The following is a 24,426-nucleotide window of genomic DNA, read 5'->3' as shown; positions in this document are numbered from 1 at the left end:
TAACCTGTAGCTAAATATGCAAGTAGTGTACTTCTGGGGTGGTGATTCCAGAGAAACGGGCAAGATAACTTGGTTATTTTACGGTGCTGTTTAGACTCATGTCTTTCACTGTCTGCTCTAGCACCTCTGAGAGTCTTGCCTTCCTCATCTTCCTCAGCTGTACGTTCCTCCAGTCTTTCTATGATGGAAATGTTTGCTTATTTCTGACTTCTCACTTTTAGCTAGTTTCTGATTTTGTACTTTCCAACTGGCAGCTCACTTTCCATTCCAGCACAACTCCTGGAGAGGACAGATTGCAGATGAAGGTACCCATGCTCCTGAGTGGAGAACAGTCATTGCTTCAGCAGTCTGTTGAGTGTTGTTTGATAGTAACTGCCATTACAGGTGGTTTGGTAGACCAGGTTATGTTTTCTCTTCTTCTTGTAGGTTTGGCTGCTTCTCCATATACTGGCAGGGATCCTGGCTATGAGCTTCTGCTCTCCTTGTAGAATGGTTTGGATTGGAAGGGACCTTAAAGCTCAGCCAGTCCCAACCCCCTGCCATGGGCAGGGACCCCTTCCACTAGAGCAGCTTGCTCCAAGCCCCTGTGTCCAACCTGGCCTTGAACACTGCCAGGGATGGGGCAACCACAGCTGCTCTGGGCACCCTGTGCCAGCACCTCAGCACCTTCACAGGGAAGAGCTTCTGCCTAAGAGCTCATCTCAATCTCCCCTCTTTCACCTTAAAGCCATTAAAATGGCCATTAAAGCCATTATTCCCCAGCCTGTAAAGAATTTCCTTCAAGTAACAAAACCTAATTCCCCTAAAGTAAAGAACAGAATGATTGTGGAATACTTCCACTGCTTTTGGCAAGGAAGAATTGTTTCTTCCCTCTTCTGTCCTCAAAAAAAAACAGTACCTTCCTGCTGACAAACACTATTTGACTGCATTTAGTTTTGGTGGAGTGAGGTCTGCTAGATCATATATAGAGTGAAAGACAATGCCTAAAAGTAGATGTTAATATTTCTATATTACTTAGGAAAAGATAGAAGTGTTGTTTTTAAAGATGCAATATAAAGCACAATTTGCAGAGGAATTATCATTAGCTTTGCTGGTTGGATGAATCAAGTTCCAGTAGAAAATTAACCAGTGAAAATGTATTTTCTACAAATTGCTGCAAAGAGTTGGTCAATTTACCAAAGTGGAAGGAATAGACAGAGGGCACAGGAGGGGAAAAGCTTTCCTGGGTCATAGATTCTGCTCTGCTGATTCAGGATCTCTCTTAACCTCATTAAGAGTTTGAACTAGTGATAATGATTGTTGTGAACCCTGCAGTGAGACAATGGGAAATCGTTTACCACAAAAAGTTAAATGCTGAAATTATCCCACAGAATAATATTGTATTAGAACATTGATCAGCAGAATTGATCTCAGCAGAAGTCCTTCCTCTCAACATGGTAGAATGCAGTGATTATTTCTAGTTGAAGCAATGGCAGAAAATGCATAACATCAGTTGCAGGCCTTAAATGATCAACCGCTATCAATATTTAGCTGATCTCCAAAGAGTTCTCTGTGGGCTCAGATTCACTTTCTGTAGTGACAGTGAGAAAGACTGAGCCTTAACCATGGCAAGTGATTTGGGAGTGTGACTACCTTATAGTGATCAGGATTTCACCTGAAAGTGGAATTTCGCTCTTCACCCCACAGAGCAAGCCCGGGTACTTGTATCTCATGATCCCTATGGAACACTGGGGATGAGCAAGAGACACCCATGTGTGGTGTGTCGTCTCTGACCTTGGTCTAAGGTCTTCCTTTCCTATGTGACACCGGTCACGAATCTATTGGAATCAGGCATGAAACAGATCTTTGCCTTCAGTGCAGAATTTGCCTAGTTCTGGAACTTACATCCCTCCTGCCTTTGCAGTCATTCCTCTTGCTAGAGCTGCGTTGCAGAATTTATCTACAGACTAACAGATCAGTGCTGCTTTACCCAACCTTGTAACCTGTCCACTTTGCAGAGCAGATGCACTTCACTGCTCAGAGTCCTGCCTTCCCAATGGCCCTTTTTCATACTTTTGAAGTGCTGCAGAGCTCTTCAGTTACTCACACAACCAAACACAAAGCAGTTCAGCTTCCTGACTGCAGTTCTGCTCTTCTGACATTTGCTGCTACTAGGAGGCTGCTTTTCAGCTCTCATTCAAACATTATTAAATGGTAAGTACTATCTCCCCTTCCCTCTCTCTGCAAGAGCAGATGAAGCCAATGGGGCATCAGAATGATACGAAGAGTCTGCTAAATGTGTGACTCCATCAACCTCTTTGTTTACAGGGCTCTAACCTTCTCCTCTGTTACAGTCACTGTCACTATTTCATGGTCACTCATGCGATGCCATTCCCATCTCAGGGACGTGCCTCTCCAGCTCAGCTGTTCCTCAGAACTAACCAGACTGCAATTCCAAAAAGTGCTTCACCAGTCTTGCTTTTCTGAGGGCACGTAGAAAAAGCGCCTGCTTCTCCTCTACCTTGACCTTCCCCTGGCACAGTCTGTTTCCCAAGCCATTCCTTACAGTAAGACCTACAGCAGGCAATAGATCACAACACAAACTAAACTAGATTCTCATCAGTGCCAGTTCCTTCAGTATCAGGAAACTTGAGCATTGCTCCTGTGTGAGACCTGAGAGTCTGAAACACTGAGGTCTGGCTGGAATTGTTCTAAGACCTGTAAACTAGCCCATGTCATCTGCCTGGGACACTCAGCCATGACAAGAAGATGGGGGACCCTGTGTTCACCTTCACATTACTCATCAGAGCCCCACACTGTACTAGAAATCTGAGCTGAAACGATCTTAGATTTGATGCTTATTAATAAATCTTCACCTCCTGGCAGATTCAAGTGGGAATTCACTGATATTTTGTCAACGATGACGCTAATGTATGTCAGATTCTGCTCCTGGGAGAAGATGAATCCTTAAAATGTGTCTCCTCAATCCTTTTACCTCAGACATTCACAGGTCATCTCTGGCATAGCCAAATCCCTAAGCTTTGGCAGGGTGTCAAGACTGAGGATAACACAACCTAGCTGCTACCTTCCACAGATCAATATCTCACCAAGGCAGTGGTCAGAGACTCCCCACATCCCAGGCAAGAAAGACCATTGATTCTGTTTTGATTGCATAGATGCATAGCCTCTTATTCCAAATCTGCAGGAAAAGGAGCTGATCTTGCAATCCATGGCTGCTGCATGATCTGCATCAGTCTCATCTTTCCTTTGCTCACACTGACCTCCTTGGGTTTGTATTTTTTATTATTATTTTCATCAGGTACCAAGAAGGAGATGAAAAATAAGGGTTGCTAGCAGGCTTTGAGATCTCTTAATACCTTTATGAATTAAAGTTGCTGAACCATGCATTAAAGTGCTATCCAAGGTGATAAATTAATGGATGTATCCTGAGTGATGACCATAGAATCAGACATTAAGCAATGCAAAGAACTATTATCCCACTTCATTGGAACAATTATCCAGGAAACCATCTAATCAGTGTGATTCCTGATGGAAAGGCAGTGATTTAGAGAGGGAATCTTCCGCTCAGCAAATAAGCAATAATCTAAGAATGAGGAAAACCCACCTGGGTGCTTTAGCTGTAGTCATCTTTCTTCTACTATCAACTCCCCCTTTCCTAAGAAAATCTAGCCAAAAGCTGACTCCAGGCTTAGATCTAATGAAGCCAGTATTGTAGACTCAGCACAACCTGGATTTAGGCCAGTACATTAAGATGGAAATACCAGAGTGGCACTGAGTGAACAGATTCCTAATGGAAAAGGGGCAAGCATCTTTTTCATCTTTTTTCATCTCCTGTGACCTCTCTGCAGTATCTGAAACCACTGGACATGAGATAACTGGTGGTTCACCTGAAAGAATCATTTTTTTTTTCCCCTAAAAGCAACACAGGGGACTGGAGGAATGTGCTAAAATGACCCAAGTTGTTCCAGGGACACATATGAAATAATGAAGGAAAACATCACTTTTTCCATTAAGCTTTGGCTCTGTATAGTCCAACACTATCAAGCTTGTCCTCATTTCAGTTACACCATGACACAACCATGGGACAAACTGATTAGGTGACCTGAAATTAGAATCCTAGCAACATAACAGAAAAAAACACAGGACTACCTTTGGCTCACAGCAAACAAATGATATTGATCAGAGTTTGGGTGAGATCAGTGTCTAGTGAAGAAATACAGGCAGAGACTGCTTAAGGGATGGCAGGAAAAAGTATTTGGAAGAACTTGCAGCCTGGGGACAATGTCCTTGTGCCACGTGTGCAGTCACAACAGACCCATTCATTCTGTGTAAGATGCTCTCACGTAGTAGCATCTGTATCTTCATTTAGCTATGTTTTCCATTACTATAATGTATCTACATTTCTTTATGCTTTCTGTCACCTCCTGGCTGCATTACAATCCCTGGGCAGAAAGCCCATGGTGCCCAGGGAACTCCAGCTAGTACGGAACACTCCAGCACGCCTCTTCAGCAGCTCACACTGCTGTGAATGAGTGCAGTTCATGAAGCTGGTGTCCTGCTTTCTACGCTGCCTTCCTTTAGGCTTTGTACTGCTGTTTATTTCCAAGATATTTTCCTTGTCTAGCACCACAAAGTCCCACCAGCTGAAGTCGGAAAGAGATGTAATGTGCTGTGTGTGATCTCCTCCAGGTTCACTGCTGCAAATGTCACCACATTCCATCGCAAGCACAACACACGGGCGTCAGGCCGTACTTATTCCCATAGAATGAAACTCTTTTCTAAATGCATTTTACCTCTAGGAGAGAGGCTGAGAAGGTAATTGTGGCATGTGTTAGTTACATTGTGTAATGAAGTACAAGAAGGCAATGGGTTGATAACATGGGTAAACTCTGCAAAGTTCTAGTTTGGGTCCATACAGAGGAATGCAGCCCCAAGGAAAACAGAGAGAATCCAACTTTGGTGCCCCTCAGCAGAAGTAACTCTGCAATGAAAGTATTCTCCAGAAGAGTCTGCTCCACTCTAGCACTGTACTCCTCAACAGCAATATCCTGGCTATTTCGTCCCTTTGTAGATAAGAGAAACAGACAGCCCATTTAGTGCACCTAAATTCAGCTTCAAGACAACAATTAAAAAATAAGTGCTAGTGTTAGAGAAATCTATGCAGTCATTTCAGGTGTGAAAGGAGTTTAATCTTTAGGTCTGTTTCCCTGAGGATTGACCTTATACTTAAAAAAAGCACTGTTTGTAATTATAAAAGGATTGATAAGCATCAAATGAATCGTTGCAGCACTTTTGTTGACTGTATTCCATGCTAAGGAGCAGTTGCTGTGTAACCTTGAGTATGGCCAAATAATTCATGCTGAATGCATCCCTACGAAGATGGCATTTTGGCAGGGCTTTGATGTAGGTCATTTTATTACCAGCCTGCATCAAACTACAAACTGATCTTCAACTCATGCCAAGAATGCTAATTATAAACTGATCAATGAGGTGCTGGATTCTTCAAGAGAACTGGTCAAGGGAAAATGCAGACATAAAAAGTCTGGAATTCCAAAGGTTGAATTGCTTGGGCTTATTATACTGGGAGGAATTATATTCTTGCATTAGCACAAGTTTTCTTTACTCCAGGGGCCTTTAGCTGAGTGTTGAACAGGACAGTGTCAGAAACTATATACTTATCTTTATTTTTCTTGACCTTTATGTGCAAGTAATTTTTATAGTTCCATTAACTAGTAAGATCATTTGCAAACCACTGTACAAAGTATATTATGAAGAATGCCTTAGGGACCTTTGTATCCTATTATGTTGAATGTTAATAGAATGAAAAATTAATTTAAACTCTAAAGATTAGAGCAAGGCAAGGCTTCCCTTTAATAGGGGAGATTCACAATTTTATTTGCTATGGTAAAACTTCAGAGTTCTACCCTAATACGACCTTTATATGGACCTTTACAGGCCTGACTGGAATCAGACAGTGCAGGAGTCTGATTATTTGTTTCTTTGGATAAAATGGGTTATATCAGAGCATCCCCTTTTAAAACGGGGGGATTTCTGTGAACCAGGCAGATAGGATTAGTCCTGTGTAATTTCACAACTTTAAATGACTGTTTGCTAGTGAGCTCATAGCTGCTTATTTTATTTTACCTTGCTTTTAGCAAGCTAATAAACAGAGATGAGAGAGCCCACAGTTCCAAGGAGTGTCTTTACCGTGCTTGAGTCTTAATTGCACATTGAACGTTGTCATCTGAAGCTGTGTGGGACTTAAAACACCTAAAGCACCTAAACCCAAAGATGCAGTCCTCTACAGTACTTGTGTGTTCACTCGTAGGACACGGGGGAGTGGCTTTAAACTGAAGTGGGTTGATTTAGATGAGCTCTTAGGCAGAAGCTCTTCCCTGTGAGGGTGCTGAGGCGCTGGCACAGGGTGCCCAGAGAAGCTGTGGCTTCCCCATCCCTGGCAGTGTTCAAGGCCAGACTGGAACTGGCTGAGCTTTAAGCTTCCAACTGAAACCATTCTGTGATTCTATGATTGCTTTAGAATGAGGAATACTATCTTGAGCCTTACTTGTAAGTCTCCCATAGCACATGTCTCAAGGGGTTGGAGCACTGCTACAGACATCAGCACTTCTGTGCAGAGCTGGGTGATTAAATTAACTTTATTAGTTTAATTAGTTATTAATATTTCATATTTATGTTATCATAGTTAAGTTGTAATATGTTTGTGTGGCTAAATCAAATATATCTAGAGCAGTAATAAGCAGGAGTTTTGTTACTTGGAAGAGCGAAGAAACAGTCACCATCAACCTTCTTGCTCACAAACTATGCCCTGTGGCTTGAGCTGAGAACCTGGCCTGGGTAAAAGTATAACAAGTTGCACGTTTTACATGTAGGAAGAGTTATTGTTATGATTGTCCACACAGGCAACAGAAAAACCTCAGTGCTGATCTCCATACCTCTTGTAAAACTAGTCTGTAAGTGACATCAATGAGAACTGTATTCTCAGATACAGCTATAGAGGGCACAGTTTTCAAAGTATACCCCAGCATGCTGTGTATCTTTTAGCACGCTGTAGTTTTAATAACAGCCTAAATGTATGTGGATGTTCTTTATGTGGACTTGTTCTGGATAACCAGCCTTTTTAAAATGCTTGCATGAAGATGTGTATTTCTTTACTTTAAAGTCCTGTTTATCGAATATCCTGTCTTTAATTCCATCCTACAGCTGTAGATGAGGATGCCTCATATCTTCAGAAACTCCAACTCAAGTAAAATAAATGCCTAAAAGATGAGAACAATTAGTGACTAGAGAATTAGTTATCAATATTTCATGCCCTCTGCAATACTATCTAAACACAAGATATGAAATAAGAATAAATTGCCTTTTTGACATGCAGCAAACCTAGGAAGGAAATGACTAATCTAGAAAGATCTTGGAGTCGTCCTAATGAGACAACATTCTGGTCATTGATCTCATGTGATTTGATGGATAAAAAGGAGGAAGATTTGTCCCGTAGGATTATTGAAAGTTCGCTTGTGATTTAAAATGGGATTTAAATACATCATGGATAGCTCAGAGGGTTGGTGTGATGACCCAAAATTGGAATAGACAGCAAAATGTTTCCATCAGCTTTGATGTCAGCATAAGCATGGATTCAAGATGTGATCTGATCTGGTAGTCCAAACAGAATGTCAAATACATGAGGTATTGTTCAAATGGTCAAGACATTGTGGAATATGAGGGACTTGGATCTAAGAGGGTGTTTCATATATGGAACCAGTGCAACTTCCAGAAGGCTTTAACTGGGTAGTTCAGCTGTGTTTTCAGTACAGCAACACAAAGCTACTTCCCAAATCAGCTTTACTGGCCTCATTTCAGACAGGAATGAATTAATCTTTGTCTTGGAGTAAGAATTTTGTAGTCTGGCTTCAGCCAGTTCCTGGTTAAGTAAGCACAATACCCTATTTCCCATTGAATATGAAAACACAGGGTAAAAAACATAGGTTATATATGAAATAAGATGTATGGTATCTATATTTGTGTGTATAAATTTCAATATGGTGATCTCATTGCCACTGCATCGTATTTGTTAATAACTCATACGTATTAGTCTAGATGGAAATTGTATGTTTCAATTTAACCATCCAATTTGAATCACTGACATGCTGAGTTTTTGGTAATGTCTTAAGTGGTAAAATGGAAACAAGGTAGTAAGCAATAAAGTTCAGCCTTTAAAGTAGTTATTGTCCAGGTTTTTTTGTATGTGATGGACATACCAGCATAAACTGGAAACTAAGACATTGCAACAGCACAGGAGAAGTCTTAAAACTATGAGCTGTTCCTACTCAGGGAGAGGAAAAGAAGATTCTCCTGTGTATATCTCTAGGCAACTGGCAAGGGAGACAGTAAAACCAACCAGTTTTTCATAGTCTGAACCTTGAGGATACTGAGCATTCAATAATCCAAAGTGGACAAATAAGATACAGAGCACTGTAGTTATGGAAGACTGGTGACCTTGAAAAGACAAGGCTGTCCTTACAGCTACTGCATCGTGTGGTGAAATTATTTCTTTTCCTTGAGCTATTTTCTTACAAATCTATTTTGGATCTTAATATACTTTCAAAACTGAGTTGCATTTTATCTTATGAAAAGTAGCAACTTGAGTGCACTACAAGAAGCTGATATTCTGTAATATAATAATAATGTCAGTTTGGTAAAAATTTTATCATGAAGCAAAACTGCCAACCAAAGTAATTTCTGGTCTTAGAGGTTTTCATTGCAAAGTGCTGAAGTGACAGATGAGTTATTGCTGTCAAGAGACCTACATTTTATTTCGGTCACTTTGTATTAATTAAATCTTGCAAGTAATTCTTTTGTGTGTGTTTGCTTTGTTTAATATTTTTAAACAAAAGATTGCTCTCTGAGGCATAGTTAAGTGTACGGTTACCAACCACTTACTATGTTTACAATGCTGTGCTTTGTTTCTTCCAAACAGCACTCTGCACAGAGGAATGTGTGCATGGAAGATGTGTCTCTCCCGACACTTGTCACTGTGAACCAGGATGGGGAGGTACTGATTGCTCTAGTGGTGAGTAAAGATTTACAATCATGTGGTGGAGATTTATGCTGCTATGAAAGAAAAAGACCTTAAATAACACAGTAGCCTTAGAACTCGGATACTTTAAATGGAAAAATGAAGTCTGTCTGTTGATGCTCTTAATGCTTTCACTCCTGTTATTAGGATACCAATACAGTTAATATAGCTCTATTATGATCTTTTTGCTCTCTTAAACCTTTAATACAACACATTCTTCATTAAATACTGTGTGGAGTACTTGGAGTCGTTTGGAAAGCACTGTCTCTAGACAGAATCCTTGTCCTGTTGAAGGCAGTGGGAGTTTTGCCATTGACTTTTCACACAGCCCAGATTCTCCCTTCTGACTTGAAATCCATAACTTAAATTATCCATACTGCAGAAGTTAGGGAAATGGTAGAGGTAGGAGTTTGGCACCTTTGGCTGGGAAATTAATTCACACTTGAGGCTTTCAATTCGTTCAGCTGGTGAAGCTGTATATGTCAAACTCTTAATTGGTAATGATAAGTTTAAGTCTGTGGTTAGTTCCTGCTGAAATGAAGCAGGCAGTGCTCTTCCCAGGGCAATCATCAGAGATGTTGTGCAACACAGGCCCAACACCTTATTGATACAACAGAAATAAACTTGTTAAATGAAGTCTGTCTGTGTGTCAGGGAAGTAAATAAAACTGCATCAAGAAAGATGCTGTGAGTCATTTACTGAATGAACATTTCATTTCTCTTTTACTTCTTCCCTTTCTCCAAAATTCATTGGGATCTTAAGAAAGAGGCATCATTACCAGGCAAAAAGATAACAAAAGGGATCTATAAAGGGAGGCATTAGAAGGGAATAGGACTTAAATGTGACAGAGGATGAACACCTCCAGAGGCTCAAGTCAATGGGACAGGCTCTTGTCTGGTCAAGTCATTGGTGGCTTGTCCTCAGCTTTGCTCTCCTCAGAGCAGAAAAGGCAATAGGGAGGAAGCAGGGAGGAAGGGCAGAAAGAAAGGGCAGCCTTTGGGGTTTGAAGCAACTTTTTGGGATTACCTGACAATGCAGACAAGGGAAAAATTGGGCAGCATCACATACTGACTATAATGATATTTTTAAAAAGAAAACTTGTAAAATATTGCGTAGGATCTCAGGAATTCATTTTATCCTTTGGTTATTTTTAGTAAGGGATATATTTAACCTAAGCGCCAGTGGGTATTTGTACAGTGCACTTAGAGAAGTTACAAATTCTAATAGTAAAAAAAGGCTCTGACAACATGGACATACTATAGAGATGCATACATTTACATACACAGGTAGAGTAACAGCACTCCATTCTTGGTAAATATGAAGAGGAAAGGATAAGATATGAAACTTTAGAATGATCTCGTGGACTAAAACTACCCAGTGACTCTTATTAAATTGCAGTAACCTGGAAGTGAAGATAAAAGGAAAAAGAAGGTTTTTCCTGTATTGAATATTTAGCTTTTTAAAGTAATTAGGAATATTAAAGCCCTGACAATGATTGAGATAGAAACATTATTCATAACTTTTATTTCTGCACTGGGCAGCAATCCAGTATATTTCATTTATGAGGTTTCAGCAGTGGCAAGAGAAGCGTTAGCCAATTCCTAAATTAAATATGCCCTGTTAACTTTTATAAATGATAGCCCAGGATTAGCTTCAAAATTTAAGCTTTCATTTTTATTAATGTAATTAGTGTGTTTGCTGGACTGTAGTGCCCATTGTCTTCCATTCCATTTGTTATATGCTGGGCAACACATACGCTTGTCCTAAGGTCTGATTCGACAAGCACGGTCTGATGGAATGCCCGTAAGTGTGAATGGCTAACAGAACTGGCTTCTGCTGCAGCTGAGAGCTGCTCACCTTTATGCTTCCTGCTAGAAATTTGGATGACTGACCTCCTTCATGTTAGGAGATTTAAGTTTAAATTAAAAGGGATAGAACAGATATCAGCTGAATGCAGTGTGTTGTTACTCTGAGTATTTCTGGGACAGAAGCTGAGAGCCTTTGCCTCACTGAGGTTAACCAGGTTTTTCAGACATGTTGATAATCCACATATTGAGTTGTGTCTTACTGTTATCCAGTAATAATGTTGAAAACATTTTTCACTTCTCCTGGAACAATGTAATACCTGTGCCTATGTTTTTCCTATTCCTTCATTAATACTGGGTGCCTGCTATGAAGGTTACATGTTTGCAGTGACAAATGTCAGTTGCTGGATGTTTCTGAGAGGTTCTGTAGGGCTGTGCTGTGAGTAAACTGAAGCTATTGCTGTCCAAATGCCACCTGGCTCCCGCCGAGGCCACAGAACTCTCTGAGATGCTCCTCAGTATCAGTGATTTTATTAAGTCTCAGGCATACTGCTTTTAATGTTGGCTGTTTGAAACTCTTGTACTGGGAAGGTGATTGCTTGCCCAAACACTCCCTTTAAATTTAGTAAATCTCCCAGGAGCTGTAATTGTTTCCTGAATGTTCTCTCTTGAAAACAGTGTTGAGAAGTGGACCTGACACTGGGGGTTTTCTGCTGTCATTTGGGAAAGATCTAGGGACGTTCACTCTTTCTGAGGTAGTGTTTCAATGCCCTGCAGACGAGACCATCAGAACTTTCCAAAAGTTATATAGATAACTTCCATTTGGTTTGATGGGTGAAATTCAACCACAAACAGAGCTCCAGCACAAGGTCCACATGTCACTTCCAAACCAGAAGTCGGATGCAAATGCTTGTACTTTTGGTGCGTAATTTGCCAGGAGAGGGTCTGCATTCTGCCCCCAAGCACAGATTTCCAATGGGAGGCAAGATTCTGGTGTCAAACACAGTTTCCCAGTGCTACCATTCTCCATTGGCTAGAATATACTCAGTTAAATGTTGTGAATAGTTACAACTACAGCCTGTAAGGCATTCAAACACCTTAATAATCATTCTCAGACGTTCTTTCATGCTTTCCTAAAACTCAGCTTGTAAGACAACATGGCTTGCTATTAGGAGCAGCTTCCCAGTGACTGATCGTGGTACATGTTAGAGTTCAGCTGTTGTCAAGGTTAAAATAACTTCAGATGAATTACTAAACAATTATAAAAAAGCCCTGTGCCATATTCAGCTCTGCATGCCTCTGTACCTGTGTTTTACAGCATGCTGTGGTACATCTGTCGATGCCCACAGGCCTAGCCTTGATTTCATGCTATAAAGCTGCAATATATTACGGCTTGATTACCATAACAATAAAAAGAGAAGTAATGAGATATTAACTAAAGAAGCTCCCAAACAAAATGTTTTCAAGGTTTTAATGATACTAGAAATTAAAAGGAAGTTTTTAGAAAAATACCAAACCCATACCTTTTCCCTTCCCTTTTAACTTGTTTTGATAACATCGTGCCCATTTTGTCCGTGCAGTCTGCGCTGTTGTGTTTTTTAAATACAAAGGGAAATTGCAAATGCTCTGTGTGAACTTATCTGCTCACCTGTCCAATTATTTCAAAACAATTAACTTCAAACAGTATGATGTACTGCCTTGAAGTTCTGGTAGGGATATAATTGACTGTTGGTGGTTACCTGGCCTTTTCTGGGTCTTGATAACAGGCATCTGTATCTGCAAGCCTTTAGGCCCCAATCCAGCAAAGCACTTAAGCATATCCTTAAGTTGACATAGAAGTAGGGCTTTTCATCTGCTTTAAATTAAGCAGGTGTTTAAGGAGGTTGCTGAGTCAGTTTAGAAGAAACAGCTAAAAAGATCTCAGTGAAATCTAAGCAAGCATCTCTTTCATCAGGCCCCTAAGGGATAAGGTGATTTTCTTTCAAAATGTGAAAACTCATCAGGCAGTGTCACTGAAGACCATTTTGACTTTCATTGCAGAGAAGATCACAGAAATCTTTCTGCTTAATAAGGGATTTGCAAAGCAGTGGACAAGAGGTAGGAAAAAGAAAGTTCAGAGCAAGAGCCCTGAATTAAAAGCAAGAACCTTCCAAAATTGTGTGTGTCAGTTTGAGAAATTTCAGAGTAGGCAAACACAGAGGTTGTAATGGAAAAATAAAGTGGGTTTCAAAATGTTTGCTTTGCTGTTGGGATGGGGAGAAAATAGAATCCTTGTCCAAAGTGTACTTAAGGGGATGTTGGCGTAACAATGCCAAAACGTCTTCCTTCATGCTATGTCCCTTGATTACAACATGCAGCCAGGCATAGGCTGGGCAGTAATGTACATATACAGATAACACAATCTTCTTTGGAAAGGATGTTTTGTACAAACTGTCATTAAGAGCAAGAACCTATATCATCTTTATCTCTTTGTCAAAAATAGCCAAGGTCATGACAACAGCAAAGTCTAACATCACAGCAAGATCACATTTAAGGGTAGAGCCCTGGAGCAGCTGGAGTGCTTCAGTTCCAAGACTTGTGATGAATGAGGACTGCAGTTACTTTGCTAAATCTGAAGGGCGGTTGCTCAGCAAGCTATGAAAGCAGTGGCAGATATCTCAGGAAAAAAACCAGAGTATTTTAAAGTGAGTCTGTGGTGTTTTGGGGCTTGATTTTGGCTTCCACATTCTTAAAATAAAAAAGAAATGAAGCTCAAAGGAGAGATTCCTGGTTTTCAGATACAGGCTCAAACAAAATCAGGGACTGATCTGGAATCATTAATTTTCTATGCTCAGGTTTTTAGGATAGGGCTGACTGGGAAACCACCAAGGCATCAAAAAGATGCAAAGGTGGGAGACCTCAGCTGTCCTAAACTGTTAGTGGGCAATGAGTTGGATTCAGGGCCTGCTCCTGAAGGACATCTGTCCCTGTTTCTTGTGGGGGAATTTGTCTATGCTGGGGGTTTGTACCGCAGTGGCTGCCAAATGAGGTGACAGAACTGAGTACAGGGTTTCTGTTTCCATCAAAGCCAAAGTATTTCATTTGTCATTCCAGCTGTTGAGTTCAGATGCAGTTTTTAGAATGTTTAAAGTCTTGAAACTTCCATTGGGATCCAGACTTAATTACTGCTTTTGCTGAAACAGAATTCCGTATCTATAGCACGTGGACTTTAAAGTTTTAATACACTTTTTATTTAACCCAAGCTCAAATTGCAGCTTAATTCTGATGTGATTTGCAGGCTCAGTGACAGCTGCATTGTGCAAAGACATGCAAATGTATAAACCCAAGTTCCAGTGAGGCTCATACAAAGATCTTTCGGTAGCAATTATGGAGTGGAATAGATTTCTTTGTCTTTCAGTTCTAACCATTTGCTCTTCCTTAAACTTCAGAAACACCCATCTCCCTTCAATCACTGCGGAGCTGGTGCAATCAGGTAAACAGCTTGTGTTTAATTTTTGCCTCTGCTGGATGTTGGGCCCACGCTCCTGGGCTGGCGTGCCCAGGTTGCATGTGTTCAGCAGTCTTTGGCACAGCCCATCTTCATAGGCCCAGCCTACGCAGGACAGCCTGTATCCAGGGAATAGAAATGTAAACACAAGCTGCTGTTCAGTGCAGTTACTAGCACAGCAGCATGTCCTGTATGTATTTTTACACAGATAATTTGGCTGCGTTAAGCTGGGCTAATCCATCATTTTTCATTTGGTGGGAATATTTTGTCTCCTGCTGAAGCTGTTAGTATCTACTCCATTTTTTGTGTCGGTTTCTCCTTGCTCTGTGAGAGATAGGATTGTATCCTCTCAGGTTCTGGAAGTTAACTGCTTTGGAGGTGCTGTAAGCTTATGGGAGAGATGAGCCTTGGCTTTTTCCCACAGTAACCAGGGCCAAGCAAAGGGCAACAGCCGATTCTGGAAGAGAAAAAGTAGATCCAAAATTTACTTTGAGAAAAAATTGCTTTTTATACTACTTCTGCGTGACTCATTGATGATCAGTAGATCAGGTGCCAGTTATTCTAAGCTGTGTACCAAAGTAAGCAGAAAATAGAAATTCAGCACCCTGTGTCCCTTTACTTGTCACCTTCATCTTCCCTGCTGGAGTGTGGGAAAGGACTTAAATCAGCTGGTTACTTCTAAAGCCTGAGGTAGTGGCAGATCATTTCCCCCCAGCAGTCTCAGCCCTCCTTTGAGGTGCCTCTTTTGAATGGCTTTGAAGATTCCATTTAAATGACCTGACTGGCTGCTTCGGTCCCTGGAGTTCTGTCTTCTAATGTGTTCCATTGCTCATAAGGCTTGATCTAGCAGTGTACTTCATGTGTGTAAATAGACCTTCGAAAGTCAATAATGACTAACCTAAGTTAGATAAATGCTTAAGTCATTATTGAAATTGGAACTTAAGAGACTGGGGGGTGGGGGAGGATGGGAGAGGAAATTACACTGATGAGGATCCCATTTAGGGACCAAGAGTTACTGAGACTCATCCAGGCTGAGCAATGGCAGGTTTTTCTTTCAATGAATTACCCCAGTTCAGCTCATCAGGAAAGAGAAGTTCCAGCCCAGTGCCAGGTCTCCTGCTGAGCTGAGCACAATATACAGGTCAGGGGTCTGAACATATTCCTTACTCCTAGACAGAGATGACTTTTTGACCTACCACATAGATGGGTACCAGAGGATAGAGATGTGCTAAGAAAATAGTTTGGGTTTGTAGTGTGAAAGGCCTTCAGCTGTCTAATAAAGATTTAAAAAAGAAAAAAAGTGTAATGTTATTAGGATAAGTCTGCACAATTGTATGCAATTATTACAGTATTACCACAATCATCTCCTCTGTTAAAGCATCCAGTTTTTTGCATGTTTGGCTGCTTTGGTTGAAGAGATAAGCCCATAATGAGTTATGTACTGGAGTGAATATTTGCATAGAATTCAGGTGATCTGTTAAAACCCTGCTTCCCATTTGTACTTGGAGCAGTTGCTGATGAGGCTACTGCATGCTAAGAGTTTGTCTTCTGTATTGGCCTAAGGTAGCAACATCATTTTGGAGCCTTTCTCCAAAGAAGAAAGGGAGTGTAAAAAGTCATTTAAATTTCAGACAAGAGAGGTGAGTGTGAACCTTTGGGAGCAAACAGGGATATACATGGAAGCTCTCTACCAAAGCAAGACAATTGTGTTGAGGAGGTGTTTGTAACTGAACAGGGTACCTGCCCTCCCGAAGCAGAGCCCCACTGTATCCTGAGCACCCCTGCCACATCTGGAAATGAACTTTATCATTCTCTTATCTGGGGAATGGCTTGATGGTTGACTAAAACTTTACAATTTAAGGATAATTTTCAGTAAATGAAACCATGGTTACTAGTACTGAAGGGGCTATATGCATTCCTGCACAGGTGTTGTGTGGTTTTGCAAGGGGGAATTTGGCTCCCATACATCTTTCCTTGGCTGCTGAACTGGTGAGAGCAGAGGAGACTTCATAGAATGGCAGTGTATGTGTGACAAGTTGTTAGTTTTATTAAGCTGACTGAGGTTTCTCTCACTTTAGACAGGGTAATAGCTATAAAAGAAAGAGCCTACTAAAATACCCTTTTTAATGAACTGAATTGCTAATGCTAAATTTCATTGCTGGTGCATCTTACTATAACGTGGCTTTAAATGTGCACTACACAAATGAGCAGACTTTAGATCAATTTAAAAGTGCCATTGGTATAATTTTATGGCCTGGTCACAAAAAAGCTGTCACTTGGAGAAAAGAGCAGAATTCACTCTCCCAAAGTACAGGCAAAAATCTCAGATGTGGATACCAACTCAAAAGTATTCCTGGGGTTTTTGCTTACTAACAAGCAGAAAAAAGGTATAGTGGTCCCTGAGAAAGCTTCTTAACCACTTGTCTCTGTGGGAGGTGTCATGAGGTACTTCAAGGAATGCTTGGAGATTGCAGAGCTGAGCTCACTGTCCAACACTAAGGTATCAGAAAATACCCTGGGAGCTCTGGCAGGCTGAGGCCACAGCTTCTGAGCCTGGAGGAGCCTCAGGCCTGCTCTGACTTCTTCTGGGTTAAGAATAACTATCTCCAAAGCTGTGTGCTACAGCTGAGAAGGACCCACTCCATGGTCTCAGGATTTTTCAGAAGATGCTGCTGTTCCTAGGTGCAAGACTGCTTCATGGGCAGCCTTTAAATGGTGAAATCAAAATGGGAAACAAAAGGTTTCATTCAGAAATAAGACTTGAAACTTACTTCAGATCTCCAGCAGGTAAAATGTGCTAGAAAATAGCAGTCATTCATCACCCCATGTTAGATACAAACCTTCTTGTGTAGTGATATCTGAGAGCTGAGGCAGAGTCAGTAGATTCATTCTACCAGCATTGGTGAGCATGGCCAAGAATGGGAGGGAAGGTTGCAGGGAGGAAGCACATAGATCTGCAGCTTTCCCTGTCAGTGGTTGTCTCGTTCAGCTGTAAGCTCCAGCACGCACATGCAAAGATACTGAAGTACTAGATTTCAAAAGATGCAGCTGGGTGTATTTTAACTACACTCTGGCTGCTGTACTGAACAGCTTTCCAAAAGTCAGGTCCATATGGTTTGTGTCCCCTCCCTTTCTATGCCTGCTCCATGACCTGGGGGTTATTATAGGCAGAGCCTTTGCTAAACACAAAGGTTCCATGCTAAAGTTTCTCCTCCGACCTCACCCTGATTTTGTGTGATCTTAAATAAGCCTCCACAAGGTGGGTAGTCCTTATTTCTTTTTGATTCCCATGGGAGTTGAATATAGTTCTCATGTGGATTTACTGGGCCCATCACAGAGCTGGAAAAGGAGGGCAGGCTGCAAGTGGTGTTAGTGAGAAATCAGCCATCAATTAACATCTTTACTAAAGATGAATGTAGCTGTAATGTGCTGCTGGCCTTGGGGTCTTGGGTGGGTTGCTTTTAAAACACAGCCTGGAGGCAGCTTTACTAACTTTAGAGATGTATGATCAGATCTGCAGAAGTGATGCAACATGACAGTTTAAAATGAGGGAATGATAATGCCAGTCTACTCTGTTGCCTAATGGAATCATTCTGGTTTTTATTGTTTTAAAAGGTATTTTCCATGTCAATAATATATTTGTGTATGAGTAAGAAACCTCTTCTAGAGCAAAACCTAGAGATAAATGTGCCAATGTACAGGTAAAAATTAGGTAAATGTTTTCTTTGGAGTTTCTTTTTAGTACAGACTTACAATCACTTGCATTTCTAGTAGCTTCTCAGTGCCAAAATAAGGCCATGATGGCCTTAAATCACTATGTGTAAAATGAGAAAGTTTCAGAGAGTTTTCTTTGTTTTACCATTGTTTGTGCTATTGTAAGTGTGATAGCATCCTTTAGAAGTGAAACATGTTCAGAACTTGCTCTGAGAAATCCTGTTCTCCTAAATTACACTCACAAAAATCCGTCCTCAACCCCTCCATTGATACCCTATTTGTAGTCCTTATAAAGCACTGAAAAAGGGTTTGCCACAGGAGCAGTTATCTTGTGTCCCCAGTGAAATGAATGTTCGTTGACTGCCTGTCTGCCTCAGTGATGTGAAGAGAAATAATGAAATAGCAGAGGGCGTAACAAGCGCATACCTGACTGGGCTTTGTCATCTGGGCTTTGGCAGATCAGAGTCTTCCCACTACTGCTCACAGGTGAGCATTTTGCTCTCACTGCTAATCTAGCTTTGGCAGGGAGCATAGAGGGGCCATGGTTATCTGTAAGAAAAAGAACACAAAATGAGGCAAGATGCTGTGACCAAAGAAATAAATGAGCAGATGGTGTGCTAGCATCCCACCTGACCCTCCAGAGGGGCTGCTTGTAGCATAACCACCGCTTACACGCATGTAGTTTTGAAGAGAGGCCAAATCCAAGAGGAGCAAGGGGAAGGTGATGTGCATGGGAGCATGGAATAGAAAGCAGTGGAAAAGAAAGATTGAGACACGACAAAGAAGGAATTTCTTGGGGAAAAATAAGCAAGGTGAGACAGCAGCCAGAAGCAGTGGGGGATAGGAAAGGAGCTTAGTGGGCAGATACCTGGACTTGAGATAATGAACAGCTGAATTCAGATGTTTTGCAAAGTGAATGTTATGCTGCATGTGAGGCACCAAGAATTTCAAGAGCAGACGGTTACTGTACTGGCTGGTTCTACTAAAAACAAATTACAGATTTTGTCCAAATAAGAAAGTGAAGTGGAAAGAAAGGAGATGGGATGATGGTGGGAGACATAACAGCCAGGGCATCATTGCAGATTACAGTGAATTTGAGAGGACAAAGGGACTGGCAATGGTAAAAGCAAGGGAAAACTCAGCCTGTCAGGAATTGCCTCAAATGGGGAAAGCTGAGATGCTTTTTGTCATGCAAACAATTAAGTAAAGAGAGACAGAACCTAATGCTTGCAAAGTGATGGCCTTAACCTACCAGAAAAGGGATTTAGAAGTGAAGTGCTCTGGTTGAAGTGGCATTTGTCTTTTTTGGTGCTGGAAAAGAAACCTGTTTAAGTGTTTATGAAGGGATGTAAACATCTATACTCTAGTAGTCATCGGGACTGTAGCTTCAATAAACATTGTTTAATGTTTAAACACAATATACTGAAGTGGGATGCTAGAAGTTATAGTGCATTCAACTGCCAAAACTGCCTTTTCTTGGCCTGGAAGTATAGAGCAGGCAAAGAAAGTGCAATTTTCAACAGTCAGGTTTTATTCTGTTACTGACAAAAATGTGCAGTGAAATACCACAAATTGTGCACATTAAGGAAAATTTCTACAGTCAAAAGGTCACTTATATTGCTGTACTCATGAGAATACTTTACAGCTTCAGTCTTAACCCTTCCTTATACCTTGTGATCGTCTTGAATGTGGAGTCTGCACATCCTCCAGTTATTTCTTTACAGCTTAGAAAGACTTGATTGAGTGCAGAGAAACTGCAGGATTTTCTTTATTAAACATACTTGTGTTAACCCAGCAGAATACCTGGAAGTCTGGGAGTGAAAATGGGAGTTGCAAAGATCTGAATCCTCTTCAAGAAAGGATGGCGAAGGCCATTTGTCAGGGAAGCTGGGAAGAGACCCAAGTGTCACACCTATGTGTGTCTTTCTCTTTGTAATGGCAAGAACTCGTGAAATATGATCAGTGACCTAAAAGATGAGTAGAATCAGATAATAACAATGTATGTTGAGTTGCTGGGTTGTGGAGTAAAATAAAAAGAGACCTACTGTTACACATAAATTTATGCTCAAAGAACTATAAGGAGTGCACTGAAGAAAGGTAAAAAGGAGAAAGCTTGTGAGAAAGATTCTCATCCACAGCTACTTTGTAATAGCAAGTTTTATCCACTTTCATAGCTTTGGTGTGTGTAGTGCTAGAAGGCTGTGGGCCCCGTTAGGAACAACAGTAAATGCCAGATCAAAATGATGTGTTGTATTATTACTGAGAGTATTTTATATCGGGAAGATCTTTGTGGGCATCAACCAGAAAGGAGAGATAAAACACTCATTCTTTGATCTTGGAGGGTGGCCATTCAAGAAATAAGTCTCTGCAGTTCAGCATTTTCAATAGCTTTCTGCCTGTGATATGGTGCCTATTCATGTAAAGGCCAGAGACTGCTGGGCTGTGGAATGCTTACACATATGTGCATCAAATGCAGGGTAGATTGGGTAAAATTAGCCTGCAGAATTCAAATTTTAAAAGAAATAACTGGAAACATGAACATGAAACAATGGGAATTTGTGGTAGTAATAGAGGCAAGGACTTCTTACCCTTACTGCCTGCTTAAATCTCACCTCCCTGAATCCTATGTACAGAGTTGCAGTGTTCTAGTTATGTGCAGTATTAGTAAATCATAAGAATGGATTGCAGGAGAGTTTTTAGCCAAGGACCAATGTCCGATCCCCTGTCTTGCTTAGATTGCAGTGATAGTTTCTTAAATAATTACCAAAGCCCAGCAACAAACTGCAAGAGGAGGAGGGCTTGGAGAAAGACATGAGGATTTTCATGGAAGGTCCATTTTTCACAGAGATGCAGGGTTTGCTGCAGGGGTGGGAGGCAGGGAGACATGACATATGGTTCCTGAATTCCTGGGAACCCAGAATAACTCTTTGTTTCATCATCTGCTTTAGCCTGTCTGTAGTGCTTCCCAGTGTCATAGTATCTAGCTCAATTGGGATAGCAGTAAGAAAACACATGGATTTCTGCAAATATGATTTCCACCTTCTAGAATAAATTCAAGCTGCTTGAATTCCTTAGATTCGAGTCTGGAGATACTGGTAGAGGGTGGTAACCCTTCCAGACTCGATGGAGTTATGATACATCTTGAAATACGAGTTTGAGGACAGAGCCCAATTCATTTTCAACATCAGATGAAGAGTTACTTTTGTCAGAGCTTATTCAGAAGTATACTGGGTGGAGGGTCTTCTTATTGATCTTATTCATAGGATCTGATGGTGGTGGCCCAGTTCTGGGTCTCCCAGGGACCACCACAAGCAGCTGGGCTTCAGGCCTCTTTGGAGGGCTTAGCTTCACAGCTTACTGAGATCAGTGAAATACAAGGAATTCCATCTAAGGATTAAAAGACTATTTTACTATAAGGGCGATTCAATACTGGAATAGTGGCTCAGAGAGATTGTGGGCTCTGCCCTTGGAGATATTCAAAATTCAGCCAGACACAGCCTTTGGCAACCTGTTCCAACTTAGCCTGCTCTGAGTAGGGGATTTGAACTAGAGGATCTCCAGGGCCCCTTTCCACCTCAACTATTCTGCAGTTCTATGATTCTATGAATTCTTTTATTGCTATAACTTTGTTGATCTCTGAATCAGAGCAAGGGGCTCACTGAATTGCTATATGTGACAGAAAACATAGAATACATAAGTAGAAGGTCTGAGTATTCTGAAAGCCCGTGGGAATCTTCTGCATATGAGAGCAGAACTTCATTATGGTAAGCCTATCCAAAGAATTATGTGGTTATTCTCATTTTGAAATCCTGAAATGCCATGGAAATTCTCTTGACAGGATGGATTTGGGGTATAGTACTGGAGCTCCTCACTCATTTTCAAGAATTCAGGCTCTGTTCCCAGCTCTGCTTCTGGACTGCTGCATCATTCTGGAATGTATCCCATTCCCTCTTTGTATTCTATTTGCTGTTTCATAAAATGGGGAGCCTAACCTCCTTTGTGTGTGATACTGGAGTTTCTAGATGAAAACTGCTGCAGAAGAAATAGGTGCTATCATTAAATTAGAAAGAGCAAATGTTGTGTGCTCTGTAGTAAACGTATGTCCTATCTGGCAGAAAGAAGTGATGTTAATTAATCACTTTGACATGCAGTCATGATGTTGCAGACTGTATTTTACATATCCAGATGTTGGGGTGTTCTTCTAGAATGCAACATGTTTGAATGTATTAGGAGGTGCATTTTTTCTTTGTGTATGACTATGACAAATTGAGGCACAGCCAAGCTGCTAAGTTGCTTGAAGGCATCTTTCACGCTCCATCCATTACATGAGTGATAGATGATATTAAACCTCTTTGTGAAGAAAAACACGTTGTAGATAATGGAAAGGAAATCATCAACACTAATATTTATCCCAACTTGGTTTTGTCTCCTCAAGACCAATGTTTTTTTAATTTACTTTTCATTCTCTTTTGCTTCATTTGCTTTGTTGTTGCAGAGGACATCTTGCATCTTGGGAGAGCATTGGGTCACATTTTGATCACAGTTTTGTTAATACAGAACTACACAAGTGGAATTATTCTGCATTCATATCAATGGCAATATGAATTCAGCCACATCACTCAGATATTTAAGCTCAATATTTAACATTTCTGAGTTGTTTATTATAGGTACAATTATTCTCATCAGAAATTTCTTCTAGTCTGATTACAGAAGGAGATTGAGGTAATCTCACGTGTGCCTCATGTCTCCTGCTCACCGGTTCCCCTGCATCTGGTAGATTGGTAGAGAGTTCAAAGCCATTGACTTCTGCAAGTGTGCAAAGTATTCTCTTGATGGAGCAGAGGGTTAGATGGCATAGGAAGGGTCTATTAATGCTCAGCAGGTGTGGCAAGGGAGGGACATGGAGAGGAGGAGCTACAAATACTGCAAAGATGCATGAAATTATAAGGGATTTGGTGGATGAGGCTGGCATTGCGATAATGGGAGAGCAGGGAAAGAGAGCACAGACCTGTACACAGGAAAACAGGCTTTGTTATGTAAAATTTCAATCTCAGCTGATTCTCTGGATCTTAGCAGATGCTATTTCAGGTATGGTTTGGAATCCCAGTAATATGACTATGTGGCCAGCTCACTGCCAAGGAAGGAAGACACTTCCCCTTGAAAGATGCAGGGTTTTCTTTAGATCTTTATTTTTCAATGGCCAGTTTGTTTTTCCTTTAGCCCAGTTAAGAAGAAATAAGCAGGCAGAGTCAAGATGAGAACCATGAGGTCAGATTAGCGAGATTTACACTCTGGATGGATGGATCCAAGTGTCTTCTGTGCTTAGTGTTGAATTGGTTCTGCAGCTACTTAGGCAATTTTAATTAATATCTGGTGCATGAACGTTTAAATGTGCTGACTTTTCCACATGGCATTACACATGCAAATGTTCTTCTATCGTATCATTTTTGTCTTTGCCTTGGTAATTCTTGAGGACAGCCTTTAAAATTCAATACTAATTATTTCTTCATTTAATTCATTCTCAAATAACATTTCCGTTCTCTCTGTGTTTTCAGTAGGAATTAATTCTTTTTCTAAATTATTCTGTGCCCTGCTCGATCCCCTGTGCAAGTCCTGCAGGCTTTAAAGTCCTGAAACTGAAATTATTCAAACTACATAAAAAAAGGCCAGTAAAGCAAACAGTGTCTTCTCTTGGTATTAGCTTATGAACAGTTCTTCCCTCCTTTTAAATTTTTCATAGAGAACTCCTTAATTGTCTTGTCACATTTACTCACCAACGATACCAAGATCTTTGATTCTTTCTTGGTGTATAAACTAGCCTCATATTCAGATACTACTGTCAGAAATTTGTTACACTGGATGCTTATATTTTTATGAGGCTTATTCAGGAGTAAACAGGGCTCTCAGTGGAAGCAGGACTTTCAGACTAACCAAACCATTTCTCAGTTTAAAGGTTTTCCTCTGAAATCGGAGGGCAGAGGAGAAAAATGACTGATTTTTTAGTGTTATTTACTTTGATAAGCCATAAAAATGAATTGTTTCAATCCAGTAACAGGACTGTCTTTTGAGAAGACGCTCCTTCCAGTTGTCTTTTAACCATGCAGTTCCTCAGATTAAGGTACAGGATGGCTTCACTCCTCATTTGCAGTTAAAAGCTGCCATACAGCTGCTCTGCTGCAGATAAAAGTCCAAATTCTACTTTATCTGCAAGTCTTTCACACATTAATAAATAGGAGTAGCAGTGTAGCATGTTAGACTAAAATAGAAACGATAAAGTTCTATGTCAGAGCAGGTTCCAGTCTAGAGCAGGAAATGTTCTGACTCTGTCA

The 24,426-nt window shown here is 40.8% G+C and overlaps 1 protein-coding gene across 10 annotated transcripts in view; it reads left to right on the top strand.

Moving 5' to 3' along the window:
* MEGF11 (multiple EGF like domains 11) overlaps window positions 1–24,426 on the top strand; it is a 268,163-nt gene that overhangs the window by 80,233 nt on the left and 163,504 nt on the right. For all 10 annotated transcript variants that reach the window (XM_062601762.1, XM_062601760.1, XM_062601766.1 and 7 more), the window contains one exon: window positions 8,993–9,085. In XM_062601762.1, coding sequence (XP_062457746.1) covers window positions 8,993–9,085 — 93 coding nt within the window. The remainder of the gene's footprint in view (window positions 1–8,992; window positions 9,086–24,426) is intronic.

The sequence above is a fragment of the Pezoporus occidentalis genome, unplaced genomic scaffold, assembly GCF_034315485.1.
Source record: "Pezoporus occidentalis ecotype Australia unplaced genomic scaffold, CSIRO_AGI_Poc_V1 ctg72, whole genome shotgun sequence".
Taxonomy (NCBI): domain Eukaryota; kingdom Metazoa; phylum Chordata; class Aves; order Psittaciformes; family Psittacidae; genus Pezoporus; species Pezoporus occidentalis.
This window is presented reverse-complemented; position numbering and strand designations above follow the sequence as displayed.